Here is a 21,832-nt window from a genome sequence, read left to right as displayed (position 1 = left end):
AATATATAGAATTTGAGGTATCAACATTCATGTCTATATCACAAACTTTACAGAATGATTCATGTGTGGGCTATTTTCCAATGTTTAATATTTAGGGTTAGGGGTTTGTTAAAATGACTAATTGTACTCATAATAATGCATATTTATCTTTGATTGTTAGGACAAAGTGTATGCTAAATTTTGCAATTGTGTACATATTCAATCAAGATTCATTTATAAAATATACTTCTTTATTTAAACAAAGACAAACTTATACTGGTGCTGGAATGTAGCTGCTTATTTAATTTAAACGCACATTTGTGTGTTTTTAACCTTGTCCATAAAAAATTCAGTTCATCAACTGAAGTCAACATGCACCCTTCTTCAGTAAATTAAACGTAGTTGAATTGCACTGTGTGGATGACAGGCCCCGCTCAGATCCAGATTTACATGATGATTGGTCATGACTGCCTGCAATGACCTCTGGCCCCAGGAAGCATATAAAACAGCAGGATGTTTGGACAGGGCGGATTCATAACAGCTCGCCGAATGTTTAGCCAATACCCTTTCATTCCAGCCAACCAGACTAATCAGAGAAATGTGGTGTTGTCCCACGTTAATTTAGCCAGTATGCAAAGGAATAATGGATGCCGCCCTATTCTTACTTGTAAAAACATAGTCACAATTTGAGTGCATTGTTATTGATTGTGCAAATCTTAGCGGGTCTAGGGTGGAGGAAATTTATAGCTGTAATACAATTCAATTTTCAGACGAGGCTATCATATGATTAGTTAAACGTTAGAGCACTTTCAGTGGGAGTCACTTCCTGAAGCGCTGACTTCTTATAGTCAGATTTTCTTCAGGGAGTGTTTATTGAATAATGATAGAGGAAACTGAAACCATAATGACTCAGAGAGTGGAAAATAAGTCTAAAATATTTGTAAGCAGAGCATCTGGCAACATTGTCCAGAGGCAGAATTTGCTCTGCTCAGAAGCTACTTGTAAAATTAGCATCATAGAGCCCTGCATAACAATCTCAATCAATAAAATGTCATGTTTTCTGTAAAAAACATCATCTGAAATAACATGCGACTGATTATAGAGTACTAACAGTAGAAAACAGTTTTGCCAGGTCTGAGAATATTTGTATGCATTCTATTACTTTGCATTAAAGGAATAGTTCATGAACATGTTGAGCACAAAAGAAGATATTTTTAAGAATTTTGAAGAACCAAATAGTTGATGGTCCTCATTGACTTCCATAGTCGGGAAAGAAATACTAAGTCAATGGGGACCAAGAACTGTTTGATTAACAGCATTCTTCAAAATATCTTCAACATAAGAAAGAAACTCATACAGGTTTGGAACCACGTGAGGGTGAGTAAATTTTCATTTTTGGGTGAACCTCTTTAAGGATATACATAGCTAACATATGCCTTAATACTTTTTTGATCTTTTCACAGTATTAAATATAACTCAATATTTTTGAATTTGATCTAAGTTTTAATTTATTGTCAAAGTAACCATGATTGTGGTGTACCGTTTAAACCAAGAAATAAAATGGGTTCAATTTAGTTAAAAAAATAATTAGTATACTTAAAAATATTAAAATAAATTAATATACTAATTAAGCATTAATATAAAAGTATTCTTAGCAGAAAAGCTGAAGGACAAAACATTTAATATATGAAAAATAACACATTTATTAACACATAATAAGTGATGCATTTTCAAACAAATCACTAAAACAGTTCATTAATTGCAAAGAACTAATTGCAGAAATTAGTCACACTTATCTTGATCAACATCTTGGCCAATGAGGTTTAAATTAAAATATCTCCATCTAAGTGCTTTTACATTTGAGTTGTGACACAAAAATGGATCTAATGTCATGATCTATGAACCCTTGAGGGTTCAAGGCAATTCGTACATATTTCACAAGGTGGCTAATTCTTACGACTTCACTCATAATGTTAGGTCGTACAAATTAGCCACCTCGTAAAAGGATAATTTATTCATTCCTTCATTCTGAATAAAATAACCAACATTATGAATGTTGTGGTGATTCTAATGTGCTATAGATCCAACACTATATCACCACCAATTTGTACATATTTTACAAGGTCTCTAATTCGTACGACCTCACTCATATGATTTTGTACGATTTGTCTACACCCAAGTGATGGGTAGGTTTAGGGGCTAGGTTAAGGGTGGTCCTTCATACGAATTCCTACAAATTAGCAACCTCTTAATTTACATACGATTTAAAAAGAAAAAAAATCATATGAATTTGTATGAGTGAGGTTGTGCGAATTGGTCGTGAGATAGCGTTGGATCTATAGCACTTTAAAAATAAATCACAACATTCATAATGTTGGTTATTTTATTCAGAATGAATAAATGAATTAATGAATAATTAAATAAATGAAATTCTTTAAAAATTATGGTCAAATTGATCTATTTTGTGAAAAGAAAGTAATTGTGGTGTGCCATTAGAGATCCTTTGTTTAGAACAACGGTCAGTTATACACTTATTTTCATTACTCAAAAATATTTGTCCATAGAATGTCACATTGAATCAGATTACAATGATCACATTGCTTGATCAGCATCAAGCATTCCATATGATATCTAGCAATATCTGCTTTTCATGTGTACATCTGTCAGTGTATTTCCCAATGAAATCAATACACAGCTGGACTAGGTGAACTTCAGGCCACCGTACAATGCTGTCTTGACCTGGTCGTCCCTCAGGAGAACCAGAAACAGCCGACATCCTGCACTGGATTCTTAACCACAGGTGAGTTAGCTTGGTAGGTGTCAAGGGGACGTTGGGACAGGTTTTAGTAGCTATCTGGGGGATAGTTTGGGTGTAAGAAGTTTCATTAAGGTCAAAAAGGGTGGCTGCATGAATACAGAATGTGAGTTCTGAGGTATATCAATTATTCCACAAGGGACGGTTCCCCCTCCCTCAGAGCCACACAAAGTCCCAAGGATTGAATAATGTCACATCATGCATCTGCATTCAGTGGCTGGAGAGGTAACCGATATGCTTTGTCCTTTGACCTCAACAGAAAGGCCAACATTCGTCACGCAGGAATGGGCTTCTGGAACATCTGTCAGAAAGCAGGTAGTCACTAGGGCAAACTGGGTCGGCGCTCCTGCCCATGATGAATGGATGCTAATGGAAACTGACTCAAGAGTCAAGAGACAGCTTGACCCTTAGGTAGCCTACATCTATGAATTTACTATGAATGTCAAAAGCCTTTCACATGTTCTAAATTCTTGGTTAAATAGAATCTCAACTGTATTTTGAAACATGATTTTGACTTTCAGTCAGCTTTGGGGACCATGTGATAGTTTCTATGTCTTAATTGATGTTCTTTTACAATCTGCTGATTCATGCACAGTTGATTTCAGACTTTCGAACTTTAAAATGTCTATTTGATGGAAATGATGCTCATTTGGGTGGAGGGAGTTTGAATTCGGCCTTATGCAGGAGTTAAATAGGGATTTTAGAGGTGGATAGATGATCTTGGTGGCCATGGCGAAAACTGAGAATATTTACATGGAGCCAACATCCCAAAAAGCACTGTTTAAACCCTTTTGTGGCAGTACTATATAGATATATTTCCAAGAAATGAGAAACAATCATCTGGTTCACTATAAAGGTTTTGTTTGCTTAAATTCTCAGACAAAAGAAAGCCATTCAGTTTGGAATGGTAGGAATGTGAGTAAATAAAAGTGAACTGTTAATTTAACACAAGCAGTCCCAGGTGTGAAGTTTTTTTTGGAAGGGGCACATTTGGTTGCATTTCAAATTTCACTTGATTAGTTTCATTCCACACCTGTTCTGACATCACCAATTTAAATCTATTTGTTACTGTGAACAAGAGTAGGCTACTCAGTTGACCAGATGAGTATTCTTCATTACCTTATTTCCCTTGAGGTCGAGAAGGTCACCCTTGAGACTGCCACTCCAGTTGAGACGGATAGCTGACCTATGACCATTCCAAAGGCTCAATAGGAGAATCATGACCATTCACAGCAGTCAACTCTGATGTGATTTTCTAAAAGAGAAAGACTACAAGATCTATTGACACCAGCTGCATAGATGGAAGAACTGAGTATTGAGCCACTCTCATTTAAAAAGATGACCACAATTGCATTCAATAGGTTTTCCATTAACACAAGCAAATTAAAATACCTCTGGTGTGTCCTTTTGAGCTTTTCAAGATACTATAATCCTGCAATGGCAATTAAATTAAAACACTGTACATGTAAAAAGTTAAGCCACCATAGTGTCCTAAAGAGATTACTTTACATTTTTCATGTAGTTTATCGTGGATAGTATTATATGTCATTGACCCAAGAATGTAGCTGAAGCCTCAAAATTCAAAACAATGTGAATCCAAGAACATGTCCTGCTTGGCAAAACCACAGTAGACCTGTCCAACTGAATGGAATAAGAGGAGTAATTTTGATAGATGAATCCTTGAAGGGAATGTTGAGCCTGGTGCACAGGTGCATGTTCCTAACAGGTCTAATTTATCACGTTTGTTTCAGAGCTATCTACATTGAAGAAGGCCTGTGACAGTCATCAGAATGTATTGAGACTAAGCCATGACCCCTTCAAGAAATGTCAAGCAAGTTGGTGAAAACCTGAGTTTGAGGGTATCCCTCAACAGCGTTGTTTTTTCCATCTAAAAATTTTCACTTTCTCTGTCTCCACCTTGTGTGTCCACATACACACATTCTTTCTAAGGTGTTTGCATGGTATGTTCATCTGTTTTCACTTGCTGTAGGTTCCACCTGTCTACCAGCGAGTCAAACAATACTGTGTCGATGGACCGACCCCTCTTTGTTCTGTCCAGTCTGATTTCCTTTCAGGTGAGGTTGTTGGATCTGGTCCAAGAGATACTCAGAGAGCAGACAGACCATGAAGAAGGTGATTGTTTACAGGCGTTCTGGAGGCACCAGGGCAAAGAGCATGTTCTGAAGTATTTCACATTGATTAGTACATGGTGCTGCGCTTTGTAAAGTTATATACCACCAAATCATTCACATCCTCAAGCATCGGTTCTGATATAGTGAGTGTAAACTAGGGACAAAAGAAAATTGGTAATTGGTCAAGTTCCTCATTCTCTGTATAATTGTTTACTCATCCTCATTTCATTCTAAATCTGTATGACTTTCTTACTGCTGAGGAGCATAAAAGATGTTATGATGAATGCACATGCAGCACTTTTCGACATAATGCAAGTGGTCACAGTGACTAGGGGCTTTCAATGTTCCTCACAAATGATAAAAAAAAATTGTGGGTGAACTCTTCTTTTAGTGACAGAATGCAAATGTGAATCTGTACATGAAATATCTCTTTTTATATGAATTGCATAATGATCCATGTCCAATACAGATTCAAAATTCGTTAATTTGTTGGCAGGAAGAGAGAGACACTCTTTCTTCTCTGTCACTCACTTCAGTGGATCTTCATGTTCCTAATTTGCATAACTCTTTTAGTAGATAATTATATCTTATGATGTCCCACAGACTGCTGTGAATGGGGCTTCTTTAGAGCTGGTGAGTGAGAGGAAGAGGAAAAGTACCAATGACTATAAAAAAATGAAGGGAGACTATTGTCCCTTACATGTTCACATTTTGTCACAAGTATGTTGCGTTGTGCTATGTAGGTCTTCAGCATCTGTCTCACTTTTCTCTCTCTTACTCATTGGCTCTGAGCAGTTCTATCAAATACTAAACATTTCACTTTGCATTTTTGTTTGCTGCTAATAGAGTTTATAGGATTGTAACATAAACAAGTGTGATATCAAATAATTCAGTGATATTTGGTGGAATACAAACATTTTCTGACCGCTGTTCCAAAACAAAAAACACATTTGAGTGCAGTAAATTAACAGCTCTAGTAAAAATTTAAATATTTATTTGTTTATATAAATTGAATTCATGCCAAAGAACAAAAGACATACAGAATAACTTCTCTGAGACTTACACCCACGCTGTCTTGCAGCCCAAATCAAGCCATGAATCAAAATAGCAGCGCTCTTTAAAGTGCAGGAAATGTGATCTGTCCAGGGGATCTTTCCATGAGCGTATTCTTTATTAGGGTAAAGTACCGAAATGCAAGGGATATTAACTTTAATGCAAGTCTGAATTGATTTAAAATCCAGTGATTATTTAATCATGAGAGCAAGTCTTTGGCTGTCAGCCTTATGAAATATGTCAGTATTAAAATTAGTTGTAGGGGCCAAAATTCATTTATCCATATTTTTTGCTCAAATAACCGCTCCCACTGCGCACTAGCAGAATTAAGTTATTTAATATAGTGTGTGACTCTCATACATACATTTAATGGAAATAGATGGGTTTTGTCTTCTACTGGTAAAACAATCCAAGATGGATTCACAGCACTTCACAATGCTTCAGTTTGGCTACAATCAGACTGGATTACTGCGTACAGAGAAAATAAGATGTAACGGGTCAGCCAATGTACATATTTGACAGATCTGGTCAATTTTAGATGTGCTATGCTGTCAAAACCTCACAACAAGCTGCCTTAAGACATAACAAAGGTTTTGTTAGTAGTAAAATGCTTGTAACAGTATAACAGTTACATGGTTTTGTGCTTCAGAAGACATTTTTTGTATGATCACATTCTACCCTTGTGAAAAATGAGTTTGTATGTGCACTTGTAATCTAAATCTGAACTGTATATGCAAATATATACACCGTAAAAAAAAAAACACTTCTGCAATTAGTTATATCAACTTAAAATTTGTTCCGATAACTTAAATATCCAACTTAAACAACAGTTAACTAAACTTATAATTTTATAAGTTAACGGAGGTGCGTTAATGGAGCGGGATCATTTTCAGTGATTAAAACCTTATGTTTTACTCTCTTCTTTGATATAAGATATCATATGGCTTCAGAAGACTTGGACTGCAACAAGACTTGTTTGTTATGCTTTTTTACTGCTTTTTATGGTCAGTTTTTGCAATAAATACCCGTGACTGTACTTATATTTGCCTGTTACGTGTTTTATATGGTTCAAACGTGGGTAGGTTTAGGGTAGGGGTGGAGTTAGGTGCTCCAATGAAAGTATAAATTTATATAAAGTTATTATTATTTATTTATTTACAAATGCATGCAAACGATTCAATTAAGACAAACAATGGAGGACCCTGCACATCGAAAAATTACGCTAAAGGAGTACCCTGAGCATCAAAAAGCGACGTCAAAGGGTCCTGACTAAGCGTCAATATGTGACGAGCTGGGAGTGAGAACGTGTTGAGGTTTAAGTTACGTTAAAGTACTATACAGGTGCATCTCAAATATTGTGAAAAAGTAATTTATGTAACTTATTTCAAAAAGTGAAACTTTCATATATTCTACATTCATTACATGTAAAGTAAAACATTTCAAAAGTTTTTTTTTTGTTTTAATTTTGATCATTAGAGCTTACAGCTCATGAAAGCCAAAAATCCAGTATCTTAAAATATTAGAATATTTACATTTGCATTTAATTAAATGACCAACCCTATACTATTGATTCTGGGTATCTCTTGTTCTTTGAAGCCACAATAATGGGGAAGACTGCTGACTTGGCAATGATCCAGAAGACAATCATTGACGCCCTCCACAAAGAGGGTAAGTCACTGAAGGTCATTACTGAAAGGGGTGGCTGTTCACAGAGTGCTGTATCAAAGCATATTAAATGCAAAGTTGACTGGTAGGATGAAATTGGTAGGAAAAGGTGCACAAGCAAAAGGGACGACCGCAAGCTTGAGAATACTGTCAAGCAAAGCTGATTCAAACACTTGGGAGAGCTTCACAAGGAGTGGATTGAAGATGGAGTCAGTGCATCAAGGGTCACCACGCTCAGACGTCTTCAGGAAAAGCATTTCATTTGGAAATCAAGGTCTGGAGTCTGGAGGAAGGCTGGAGAGGCACAGAATCTAAGCTGCTTGAAGTCCAGTGTGAAGTTTCCAAAGTCAGTGATGATTTGGGGTGCCGTGGCGTCTGCTGGTGTTGGTCCATTGTGTTTAATCAAGTCCAATGTAAATGCAGCCGTCTACCAAGAGATTTTGGAGCACTTTATGCTTCCATCTTCTGACAAGCTTTATGGATATGCTGATTTCCGTTTCCAGAAGGACGACTTCCAAGTGGTTTGCTGACCATAATATTACTGTGCTTAACTGGCCAGTCAACATGCCTGACTTGAACCCCATATAGAATCTATGGGATATTTTCAAGAGAAAGATGAGAAACAATACAGAGGAGCTGAAGGCTCAATAGTGCCTCAGCAGTGCCACAGACTGACCGCTTCCATGCCACACCTCACTGATGCTGGAGTTTGTGCTAAAGGAACCCCGACCATGTATTGAGTGCATAAATGAACATACTTTAAAGAACTTGAACGTTTCTGTTTTGCAAATCCTTTTTTTGAATGATCTTAGGAAATATTCTAATATTTTGAGATACTGGATTTTTGACTTTCATGACCTGTAAGCTCTAATCATCAAAATTTAAAACAAAAAAACTTTTGAAATGTTTTACTTTACATGTAATGAATCTAGAAAATATGAAAGTTTCACTTTTTGAAATAAATGACAAAAAAATGAACTCACAATATTCTCTTTTGAGATGCACCCGTTTTCACCTGTAATGCAATAGAACATGATTATATATGCACTGTGTGAATTTAATACACTTTTGATAACCCTGCCACAGGAAACTGAATTTGAAATCTATAATAAATAGAGTAACATTTTTAACCATGCTTTTCATTTCTCATTTGCATAAAGTTAAGGATTTCTCCACATTTTGATGCTCTCACCACTTGTCTATTTTGAGGTACCGTATGGGAAAGAAACAGACCAATTTTGACACAATGACATGCACTCAGAGAGAAATGGTTGCTGAGTGAATCAGGATGAGCTAATCTTGTTAGATCAAGATCACGCAGCTCTGGTATAAAGCTGACTTTGTCTGTTTGCCTCCTCATCGTTCACTTACAAACTTCCCCCGTCCCTTTGGTTCAATCCCAAAATCATGTGCCATCGATATCACTTAAATATGAAAGTACTCTCAGTCTCTCTCCTGAAAGCCAAGTCATTTTCCTTCAAACAACACACAAGCCTGAAATCAATAACCAAGCCTGAACATCTAGCTTCATTCTTCAAGAAACAAATGTCAGTGGAAATCTCACTCGAGCTCTTTGCAGCTAAACCTACAGGTCTGTGTGTTCTCCAGGGTATTAGCAACTTGATTTAGCATGACTTCCAAAGAACAGGAATTCTCAGTGCTTGAAACATGTCTACCATTTCTCACAGCCGTGAATACCACCGTTGTCTAGTTGGTGGCCAACCAAAGTCCAGTTCTGTCATTTCTTTGACAGTGATCCAAATTTTAATCCAATTGACAAAATCTTTCAGTAGCTTAACACTTTATACTCTGTCCTGCTACTTATTAGCACTCTCATTATTCACCTTTTCCCCTTTGTTTATCCAAGCTTTGCTTCCCAGGTTCCAGACCCGGCCGCAGCTACACTAGATATGCTAAAGCTAGGTCTCCTGGCCTTTCAGGGAACAATGTGTTTCTATTCAGAGTCATTGGCTAACACGCAAGGCTATCAATCAGCAGATCTGGTGCTCAGAAGTGACTTGCTCATCAAAGAACCTCATTACAACTGAAGAACTTGTAGCGAGGAGAGCTACAAAGGGCCGTGCCGGGTGACTGGAGGTGAAGCTGGTGAATTTCCCTGGAGCATGCTGGGTGAAAAGGCAATATATGATGCGATTAACCTGAATAGTAATATATTTAAAGGACTATACAATGCTGGATTCAAGCTTTTTCGGCAAATTAGATATTTCATCCTTTTTTAACAGTAAGAATTTCTTTTTGATTTTTTTTTTTTTTAATTTGTGGAGATTTTAAGTTAACATTTCAATAACTTCACAACATGGTCACGGTTCTACAATGTCGGTAAATGGTCACATGCTATGCAGGTAAACAAATAAAACACTTCCTTTTTAGTGAGTGATTCATTTGCTTTTCATTTTTATGATTAGCTTTTCATCAACTCACAAACCCCATGCAGTTCCCTCACAACCTTTCAAGGATTTACGAACGAAATGCATCTCTACGTGAACAGTTTTGACATTTCATATAGTCCAACTTCAGCAATTCTACAGTCAAATTGGAAATAAATTTGTGAAGGCAATGTCAGTAAGCAATTTTAATCACACTATTCTCATGTTAAGATATAATGTTTAAGTCTTGTGGCTATACAATAATGCTCCTTAAGCATAAAAAGAGACACATACAAAATCTTTCAAATCTATTAACATATTTACTGACATGTCGCTCGAGACTTACTGATATAAAAATTATAATTAAACTTTATTTGGAGTACTCCTTGTAAGAGTTTGGAGTATTTTTTTACGTACATAAATATGTAAATGTATTTGTAGCATACTTAGCATGAAATAAATGTTTTTCAAATTCAATTTAGTATATTTATTTTTCACTAGGGAGAGAAGTTGAAAAAAGAAAATCTGTGGAAATCAATAGAGCTTAAACTGGCTTAAATATATGTGCAAATTTGTCAGAGCAGTGCCGGTCACGTCAGAGTACAAGTTCGAGTCTAATCTTTCATATTCTGATCTCTAAATGCCTCACAAATAAAGTTTTAGTAAATGGAGTAGTCTGTGTCCTTACACTAGCATGTATGTCTGTTTGTGATGACCATTACTAATGCAGATTTTAAGCCACCTCTGACCCCATATTATGAATGAGCCACTTAACATCAGTGTGACAAATTCTAAACATCTGTAAAGACTTAAAGAAGCACACACACACATTAGTACAAGTGGACAAAAGCAAATGCAGCACTTCTCTGCTGTGTGACTCCGATTTTATCTCCATTTACAATGTATTATTTTCCTTTCATTAAAATAATCACCTTAATATTCCAGAAACATTTCCTTCAGGCAAAGTGGTGTTTTGGCAGCCAACCCAACCATTTTAAGCAAAAGTTTCTAACATCACAGATATCTGTGAGTTATGCTTCTCAAAATAGATTGAGTTATCACACCAAAGTCTTTATAATTACAAGTCAAGTTTTTAATATTAAACATTTCAGCAAGTCACATTTGTGTGTTTTTGGTGATTTAGGCCTGAAGACATGTTGTAATTTACGGTTTCTGATTTGTGCTGTAGTTTCTTTTAAGTAATGCAGCGTGTATGTGTGTGTGTAGTTTTACAGCCCAACGAACAACCCTTCACTCTCACCATTTCACTGGAAAGCTGTAAATCACTTCAAAAGTCAAAGAAGAGCTAATTATTTCCCGCTGTCCCAACACACACACACACACACACACACACACACACACACCCTTACACTTACACACAAACGGTTTCAGCTCTTCAGTCTTATTGTCGAGGCATTGCAAGCCAGGCAGACTGCTTACGTATTAAAATTGAAGCTATAAAGTGGCAGCAACCTGAGACTTGTTGAGAGTCTTTAACTTGAGACTGTAATTACAACACAGGAATACAGTAACCTCTAATTACAACTCACAACCACAGGAAACCCTTTCACACATCAGTGACCTCACAACAGCTGAACAATGCAGATTTTTTACAATAGAGGTTTGCTTTCTGCAATTTATCCTTTTCCCTACAAATAAAAGAAATAAATTATGCTACACTGTAAAAAATGACTGTGATTTTAATGGTAAAAGACTGTAAAAATGGTACAGTAAAACCTATTAATTGGCTAACAGTAAGTTCCCCTATATGGTGAAAAAGTGAAAAAGAATGTATAATTTACAGTAAAAAAAAAAAAAAAAAAAAACGTAAATTTAAACGTAAAACCCGGCATTACTTTTCACATTTGATGTTTTTTCGTTGAAATAACGTTTTTTTCTTAGCTTTTTCTTATAATTTGTGTACATTATATCATTTAATGAACTATGGTTTAAATTTTAAATGTACATATAAGTTAAATCCGTAAAACCTATGGTTGCTAACATTTTATTTTTTTACGGTAAAATTCTGGCAACCAGTGCTGCCAGTTTTTTTACCGTAAATTTTACAGATTTTTTTGTACAGTATTGCATATTTGAAATATGGAACAAAACAAACAAAAAGAGAAAAATATTTTTTGACAGTATTTAAATATTTTTAAATATTAGCATAAAAAACAAAAGAAAATATTTTTAGTTAATTGCTTAAAATGTGAATATTTAATATATTTACTTTAGTTTTTTATTTGTCTTCTTTGCATATTATAAATAGCCTTAAGTATTTTTCTTATTTTATTTTAATTCCTGGAAAGATTAAATTATAATTTATTAATTAAATAGTGTTAGTAAATAGAGTTGATCTAAAGATTTTCTTTATGAGTCCCCAAGGGACAACTGAGGACATTTATTGTCAAAGGAATACAAGACATCTTTATAGGTCATGTCACAACAGTGGTGAGCAAATTGCCTTCTCTAATCAATTGGCACCCAATGGTGTGTGCTTAATTTTCAAACAAACGCAGCATTGGTTTTTTATTGGTACGTGCACCATATTTGCTTTAATATCTGCTGATTGTACAAAAATGCATGAAAGTCCTTGCATTAGACACACAATTTGAAACCAAGTGGCATTTGGAAGCAAAACAAGGCACAATTTCAAGAGACTTAAGTATCCAAATTCTTTTTGGGGCCACTGTATCTGTCATGCATTTAATTTAGAGTACTTTATATGGGCTCTTTTGTAATTCCTTTGAACATTTGGCTATCACTCACATGTTACAGATCCAGCTTTCACCATCTGTAATTAATAACTTGGCAGTGGGATTGCGGTAGTGAGGGCAATTCTGACTTTCCTTGCTGAAGTCTGCACAATGTGGTTTGCAAAATTGGCTCCAGCGTGTCCAGCTCCCTGCACTCCCTTTGCAACTGGAATCTTGGACAGTTAATCTGGGAAGTGGACGTGTGTATGGAGACATTTAACTGTTGATTAATGGTGCTTTATATTAATGGCAGGATGATAGTTTAATCCGGTGGTCCTGAACAAGGGGGCTGTGCCTCAAATTGTCCGCAGGATTGTTCTGAGGCCGCACATAGCAGGGATGTTAAATGCAAATAATAAAAGCTACTAACCATATAATGGTGTATCCAGATAGGATTGCAAAATAATAGGCTTCCTGATTCTGATCACCCTGTTGGGGTTCGTTTTATGATTGCTTGTAAATTATCTTGAACTTATCAATTTTAAACAGGAGGGGAAAAAAAACTTTCCCACACAAAGACATTTTGATGCCTTTGGGAATTAAATGAATCTATTTTATCTGTATATTGCCAGTTAACAGAAATGAACTGGTACTTTTAATGAAATGGTCTTAAATGTTAAATACTTATTTTCTTTTATATTTTTTTAAAGATATTATGAGAAATTATTTTATTACCTGATAATATGACAAAAATGATTCTCAATTTAAAATAGTTAAAATTTTCTTATACTTTATAGATAGTAAATCTGTTTTAGCCCATTGGCATGTGACACCGAAGACTGGAGCAATGACTTCTGAACATTACAGGACTAAATTACATTTTAAATATATTTACACATAAAACTGTTAAAATATAAAAAAGTATTAAAATATCAATAATATTTCTTTTTTAATTTCAACTGCTGAGTTGTGTTGTCATTTTATGTAAATGAAGTAAATTCACTGATAGATCTAAAGGGGCTTCAGTAAGCAGAATGTGAGTCTGGAGCTCTGGCCCCGTCTCCCTGGACTGCTGCTGCTGCTCACTTTGCAGACAGAGTCAGACTCAGTGGTCTGGAAGATCTGTTCAGTGACTTGTAGAGAGAGAGAGAGAGAGAGAGAGAGAGAGAGAGAGAGAGAGAGAGAGAGAGAGAGAGAGAGAGGGAGAGAGGGAGAGAGAGAAGAGAGGAGAGGAGGGGAAAGAAAAGAGGAGGGGGGCTCAAGAGGAGAGGAGTGTAATAGGAAACCAGTCCACCCTTCTCTCTCTCTCTCTCTCTTTACCTCTCTCAATCTTCTCAACCTCTCTCTTCCCTGTCCCGCAGTCAGCCGGTTGGAATAACACCTCTCTTCACTCTCGCTGGGGAAGTCCACGCAACACTGTATATCTACACTACGTCTGTGACTACAGCACTCACCCACTCTCTGCTCAGTGAGGACAGCACGGCTGGGAAGCCTCAGAAGGTGAGTCCCGTTAGGGGCAGATGGGCTCCTGTGTGGACCGAACGGGACAGATTTAGGGGAGGGGGGACTCCAGGCTCAGGCTAACAGGTGCAGACGCCCATCAGAGACAGGGAATCATAAGACCTCATGCTTCAGCCACTGAGAGACGAGTCTATATTAAAAAAATGATTTTTAATTTAGAAATAGACACTCTTATTTCTGATCTTTGTTTTTTACTCAAAAAAAAAAAAAAAAAAAAAAAAAGCAATGAGGAATTCTTTTAAAACCTGACGATGTCCCAAAATGTTTCTCAGAAGCTAAAATAGCTTAATTTCAGTTTAGTTGTAACTTTCACTTACTTAAATTTACTTGTTAGTATTTTTTCTTACCCCATTAACATTTTTTATTAATTGATTTTGCTTGATTTTAGTGAAATACTATATTTAAATGTGTATTGCTTGTTTAAAAAAGTGACTTTTTTTTGCTTTCAGCCAAATTTCATAGATGTGTTTCTGAACAAAATCTGATTTTTTACATAATTTTCCATTTATTTATTAGTAATTTTCTTTACTATTAGATATTGTGAAAAAGAGCTATTGTCTAGTTGTCTCAATTTGATCACTGGTATGTATTTTGTGCATCCTGAGTGTTTTTTATAGGTAGATACATTGGAGAATGTGTGCTGTGTGTCTCACAGACAGGACAGCAGTGAGTGTAAATGAGTCTAGGGAGTTTGAGACTTAAGACAGTGATGTTATTATTTTATAACTGTGCCCTAAAGATAGTATCTGGGATTTGGTCCAATACAAAATGCAGTATTGAATGGGGACTTTATTGTTGTCACATTGTGGTAGTGAGTGCATGCCTGGCATTGTGTGTGTATGACAGGGTGTGGTATGGTGGCGGGCATATCTCTTAAAAAAAAAAGGGCAGCACTTATAAAGTGTACTAAAAATGACAACTAAAATATATTTTCTATTTTTTATTTTTTTTTAAGATTTGCATTTCTAACATTAAACTTTGGCTCATTACTTCTCAGTTTGTGCTACAGACGTGATTTGGCAATTTGTCGTGAGGGTTTGCTTTTATTGCAAAAGGTGTGATCACATTCATATTCACGAGCAAAAAGCTCACACAGAAGTCACTTTCAAACCAAAAAGCTTTCTGTTGGTCAACGCAGTAAATTTTTTGTGACCAACTTGAACCAGTTGCAAAATCTGCACTGCACTGCCTCACTCAGAACTCATGGATTCCTATTGAAAGTAATGGATTTTGCTAGCAAAAATTCACTGAACAAAGATCACTGTGAGTTGCCAGTAAGTGACATTTTTCACCTGACGGATGATAAAATTTAGGGCTGCAAAACAATTAGTCGTGATTAATTGATTCAAAATAAAAGTTTATGTTTACATACTATATGTGTGTGTACTGTGTATATTTATTATGTATATATAAATACACACACATACATGTATATATTAAGGAAAAACATGATAGATTTATATGTAAAATATTTATACATAATATGAAGTGTTTACATACAAATACATATAATACATACAAATATATTTTTAAATATATACATATATGCATGTATTTTAGTGCTGTCAAACGATTAATCGTGATTAATTGCATCCAAAATAAAAGTTTTTGTTTACATAATATATGTGTGTACTGTGTATATTTATTATGTATATATAAATTGTATAAATATGAATGTATAAATTTAAGAAAATATGTTATGTTTTAAATATATTTAATATAATTTAAATATATTTATATATAATATAAATTATATGAATATAAATATATACATGTAAATATTTTTGAAAGTAAGTGTGTGTATTTATATATAAATAATAAATATACACAGTATACACATAGTATGTAAACAAACTTTTATTTTGAATCGATTAATCGCAACTAATATAATAAACAAACAATAAAGCCCTAAATAAAATTGACAAACAAAATCTCACTGACTTATTTTAAATGGAGAAACCTGAAACGTATATACAAAGACTTGAATATCACAGAGACTAGCAAACACATAGCAATGCTCTGGCAGCCACCAAGAACACCTTCATGGCAGTTTTGGAAGGCAAGTAGAACTACAATGCTGTATAATGGAAATTCCATAGCATTATTTCAGAACATCACAAAAGGCACTTAATTTCCTTCCATCTGTTTAACCTATTTTAGATGAGCTAGTTGAAGGCGGCTGTTATATTCCTAGTGAGCAATAATTGGTTTTGACTGACACTTTCATAAGGAGAAAGATGGAAAACTCATTACGCAGATAGCCTTGACAAACACAAGACGATAAGCTTGAAGATAAACCGCTCGTAATATGTTTCCAGGCTGCTGTGCTCCGAGCTGAAGCGGTATGAATGCGCATTATGACAGCTTTGATAGACGTTTGAGTTTCTCAGATGACACTGTGATCCAGCTTGGATCGTGTTGTGGTTAAAAGCCAGTCAGAAATCACCTCATGACAGAATTCATTAGGAATCGGGAAATGTCAGTGAAATAGTTTTAAACAATTAAGCCAGATGTCATAGACTTAACATTTCCTCCAGAAATGTGAGAGGTGCTAACATAAAGTTCAATAAGACTACTTGTCCTAACCAGCCATGATGCAATAAAGTAAAACAATTCTGTAATTTATTTATTCATAAATTTTTAATTAAATTAAATAACATTTAAATTAGTACTAATCAGGCGCAATGTAACAAGCAATGACCGGTCCAAAATCGTACCTATAACTGAAATGATTAACGATAAATAATACTCCATTATTACAACATATTAGAGTAGTTATTTTTTAATACAGCATATTAGTATAGAAAATTATTAATATATTATTTTTATTACTACTAATAATTATATTATCATTATATGTTATTATTACATATTATTACTATATGCAAAAAAGTTAATTTCTCAGTGATCTAATTAAGTATGTGATTTTTTAATCTATTTATTTTTTTTCTTGCTTTAACTGGAGACTCAATATATTCTAGAAAGATGAATTCTACATCTATCAAATGTTTTATGCTTACCATAAGTGTAATACTAAAGTGCTCCAAGGCCAATCGGTAGTTAACCGTTTCAAGATTTAGCTATTCTAACTTGTGTTGGTAAGAAAAAATGAATAGAGAGACCACGGAGTGATGCAAGTATGGAAGCCCGTTTCCGCCACTGAATAAAAAATTAAAAAGGTTATTGCGAAGGCAATTGTGACAATTCTGACTTTTTTTTTCTCAGAATTGCATGATATAAACTCACAATTGTGAGTTATAAAGTCAGATAAAAACTCGCAATTCAGACTTTTTTTTCCTCGCAATTCAGAATTTTTTTTGGGGCGGGCTGATATGTTCTCAGAACTTATACCTCACAATTCTGAGAAAAAAAGTCAGAATTGCGTGATATAAACTCGCAATTGCGAGTTAACATCATAGAAGCTTGAACATCAGCTCATGCTTAGTTTTGGCTCAGTGATGGATCTATGATGGCCCATGATGACTTTCGCAGCTGTATACATGTCTGGCAGACCCTGACCAGCACTAGAAAGCCATTACTGTCCAGAAAGCGGTAGCCTCCACCCAGCTTAAGAGCTTCTCTCCAATACATGCTGCCAAAGACATTTTGGCTCGCAGCAGTTTATCATATGCTCAAACAAACACATGCACATGTATACACATACGCACCTATGTAAATATGCACTAACTCATACAAAACACCATTGGGACTTATTTATTCTCCTCATCACAAACACTCAGGCAAACACACTCTCACTTATAAACATTCTACTCAAGCATACAAACTCATGCTGTCCTGTTGTACATATTATGTTCTTGCATTAGTGTGACGGTGCGTCAGTACTAAGAGGGAGCTATAAAGTTATCATCAAATAACTAAAATCACACAAATTACTAAAATTTATTGTGACACGAGGTTGAGTAAATGACAGAATTGTCCTTTTTTTGGTAAACTTTCTCTTTAAATAAAAAGAAAAAAGACTTGATATGAAAAATCTTCGTAAAAATGTGGTGCTCATGGCGTAAGGTGCTGAAAAACCAATGAAACACGTCAAAGATCTTCCACATAGCAGATGATCACATACAAAACAACTTAAAAAGTGCATTTGAACTGTGCAAACGGCACCCTAAGTGGTGTTTTCCTGCATTTCTGTTCACTGTGAACACACCCTATGCAGTGTGCTCATACCTCAGCGAGTCAGACATGCACTGTAGATGTCTTGTACAAAGTTCCTATCAATCTTTCACATGATTCATGTATAAGACATGAGCATTGAGACTGTGCTATTCTTACTCTGTTCTTTGTCCTTCTGCACTCTCTCTGCTACACAAACATATTATTAATATATAATTATGAACCGCATGTATTCTTATTTTCCAAGAGCGTCCTGGTCAAAGAAGGCAGTCTGTTCTCCCTGGAGCATGAAGCAAGAGTTCTTCCACAGGAAATCAAACTTCTCCCCATGTATTATTGAACTTTTGTTGTCCCATAATAGAATAGAAAGGAAAGAAACACAGGGGAGTTTCCATTCATTATTTTGTTAGAAATAAAAGCATCCATTTCTTTGAGCTCCCCCCTACACTGACATTACTTTTACACTGTACAAGTTTTCCTAGTGTAAAGGTAAAATGTTGACTCTGGCTGGACAGGAGCCATTGTTTATACAGCATCGGCTGATATCATGACTAAATGCATCAACTACATGACACTTTCTCCACACTAATTAATTAAAAGACCCACAGTAAACCTTTAAGGAAAATGCTTTCATGGATAGCAAAGTATGACTTTTATGATATAAGTGTTGAAACATGTATTTTAACTTGCTGCTTTTGATAAACTGTTGATTTAGCACTATATGAAATCCATTTTTCTCACACAGAAAGTGGCTAATGTCTCAAACGCAAAAAATGTTGAACTTTTAAAGGAATGTTGTGGGTTCAATAAAAGTTGAGCTTTATCAAAATATGCAGCATGATGTCAATTGCCACACATTTTCATTTGTTCATAGTTTGTAAAAATGCATGTGCTGTAATGCAATTATAATGGAAGTCTATGGGGCAAGAAATTGAAGCTAAATGAAGCTTGCATTTTTGTTTAAGCGATTATGTTAATGTTTTCATACAAAATGTGCATTATTTGAGGTTTAACAAAGTGACCTTTTTTCACAGCTACTTTACAAGTCAAATGAGCTTACCAACGTAATTCTTGTGATTTGCCACTTACATCATGTCTCTTTACATGATCATGACAGGAGTTAAAATAAAATAAAAAAATAGTATAACTGAACATGTAGGCTTAATAGTGTTATATTAATGTCTGTTAACTCACCTTGATTTTACATTTGAAACAGTGTGAATTTTAGCGTTTATCCAGGTGCCTCGTCTTTCTTTGAAATATATTTTCTCCTCAGCACAACTCTTTTTTTTCCTCAACAGTTCCTTCACCTTATCTTTGCAGGTGGGCTGGTCTGGGTGTCTCCTCAGCAGTCATGGGGAGGTCAGGAGCGCTCTGGGTTTGGTCGCTTGGGACGAGCATGCAGTTGTTACTTCCCCTCGTCCTCTGTGTCACCTGCATCCATGGTCTTTTTCCACCACAGCCACGCGTCTTCCTGTCATTTCAAGGTAAGAATGATTAATGTCAGACTCCAATCAGCACATTTCCTTTTAGATGGGGGCTACTTTAATTACAAGAACCCTTTCTGATGACATCATGTCCTCTTCAAGTTAGGTCATCACAGTGCTCTAAACCAGACTAAGGAGTCTATTTGTCCTTCATTATGTCCCTGTGCCACTGTCATGAGCTATGAATGTGCTACTTTGGCTTTGACAATGTGTTCAAAATTGTTAAGATACTAAGGACTGGCTGAAACATTTACTAACTTTTTATTGGTCTTTTGTTCATTGATTGGCAGAGAAATCTTTACATTCACATCACTTTTAAACTTTATTGAACAATGTGGACATTTTCTGAAAGATTTGTATTTTTGGATTAGTTCATATATGGCAAAGTTACATATAATTTGGGACAAAATCAAAACCTTTAATCTGATTAGGGAAATAGTGAATACTTTTTGGGTACACACCGGACTGTTATTAAAAATATGACATTAGATTACTAGTTGAATTACAGTTTTCAGATAAATTGTTGAAATTATTTTTCCAAATCATTGTGAGTCACACAATACCTATTTAGCAGTTGCAGTTTAATTTCAATGTGTCTCTATTGCAGATAATTTAATGGTCTGCAGTGATAAACTTGCTTCAATCTGAAGTGCTAAATATCATAGTGACATTGAATACAGGTTGTTGTTAATATATCCACAGTATGACATAAAGCTTATATTATGTGCTTGAAACATTATCTCTGGGTGCTTTGATTATTCTAATGGAAATGGCTGAGCTGGTCTCATATCAGATGTCTGATCTTTCCTCTTATCTGCTGCAGCAAACATTTAATATAGTTGAGTAAGGGAATAGGCGGTGTGTCAGTGCATACAGCATCTAGATGGTCAGGTGTAGGATACCAGTTGCTCTGCTCTCTGGAAAAACATGTTCACTTTAAGATGATTTTCTATCTTACTTTCTTTTTTTTAATCTCTTATCTTTTCTATCTTATTTTGAAATTCTACCTGTTTTGTTGGTGTAAAATGGCCAGGTAGTAAGTAATCATTTAAATATCCAGATTAAAGGGATAGATCACCCAAAAATGAAAATTCTGTCATTAATTACTCACCCTCATGTCGGTCCAAAACTGTAAGATTTTGTTCATCTTTGGAACACAAATTAAGGTATTTTTGATGAAATCCGAGAGCTTTCTGACCCTGCATAGACAGCAATGCAACTGACACGTTCAAGACATCATTAAAACAGTCCATGTGACATGTTTAACATTAATTTTAGAAAGCTACAAGAATACTTTTTGTGCTCAAAGAAAACAAAAATAACAACTTTATTCAATAATTGTTTCTCCTCCGTGTCAGTCTTTGACACGCGTTCATGAGTGTGTAATTAATGAGAGAATTTTCATTTTTGGGTGAACTATCCCTTTAAAACATATACAAAGTTCTTAAAACGTTCATCTTTGTTGGTTTCATACATTTCTGAAAAACATTTAAATCATTTTCTACAAAAAAGTTCATGAAGTGTAACTATTAAGTATTAAAATTCCTTTTTTCTTTTTCAAAATGTAAAAATAGATAACCCATTTGACCTGCATATTTTAAAATAAAATATAAATAATGTAAAAGATTATGTCCACAGTTCAATTTTCTATTTTTTTTTTCTTTTATATATTTTTGACATTAGATAATTATACAACCTGGTCATTTTTGACTAAACAACAATGTACTAAAGTTACTTTTAATTTACAAACCAATAAACATTTTTCATCATTCAAGTTGTTGGCGTAAACAACATTTTTAAGTGTTATTTATTTTAATTAGATAGATCTGGACTAAATATTGAGCATCTTGTCACCGACTCAAATATAAGAATCCAATTTATGCTTTGTTATTCAGTATTTGACATTGTCTGGATTTTTGGGTTTCTGGACATTTGTTTCTTGTTCTTACAATTACGCACTGTT

General features: G+C 35.0%; 2 protein-coding genes across 4 annotated transcripts in view; one reads left to right on the top strand and one right to left on the bottom strand.

Moving 5' to 3' along the window:
* The window catches only part of LOC306858545 (lysine-specific demethylase 7A-like), a 107,958-nt gene that overhangs the window by 40,964 nt on the left and 45,162 nt on the right, over nt 1-21,832 (bottom strand). The window contains exon 3 of one of the 2 annotated variants that reach the window (XM_079399122.1): nt 19,577-19,856. The gene's annotated coding sequence lies outside the window, so the exon portion shown is untranslated. The remainder of the gene's footprint in view (nt 1-19,576; nt 19,857-21,832) is intronic. The other variant, XM_079399123.1, reaches the window with a different exon arrangement.
* The window catches only part of LOC306858546 (semaphorin-3C-like), a 52,547-nt gene continuing 44,801 nt past the window's right edge, over nt 14,087-21,832 (top strand). Inside the window, exons 1-2 of one of the 2 annotated variants that reach the window (XM_079399124.1) lie at nt 14,087-14,227; nt 19,706-19,869. In XM_079399124.1, the coding sequence (XP_079255250.1) occupies nt 19,737-19,869 (133 nt within the window). In that variant the 5' untranslated portion in view covers nt 14,087-14,227; nt 19,706-19,736. Of the gene's footprint in view, nt 14,228-19,683; nt 19,870-21,832 lie in introns of both variants that reach the window. The other variant, XM_079399125.1, reaches the window with a different exon arrangement.

Source organism: Barbus barbus (assembly GCF_936440315.1).
Source record: "Barbus barbus genome assembly, chromosome: 39".
NCBI classification, from domain to species: Eukaryota; Metazoa; Chordata; class Actinopteri; order Cypriniformes; family Cyprinidae; genus Barbus; species Barbus barbus.
The sequence above is the reverse complement of the archived record's forward strand: the minus strand, read 5'-3'. Positions and strand labels throughout refer to the sequence as shown.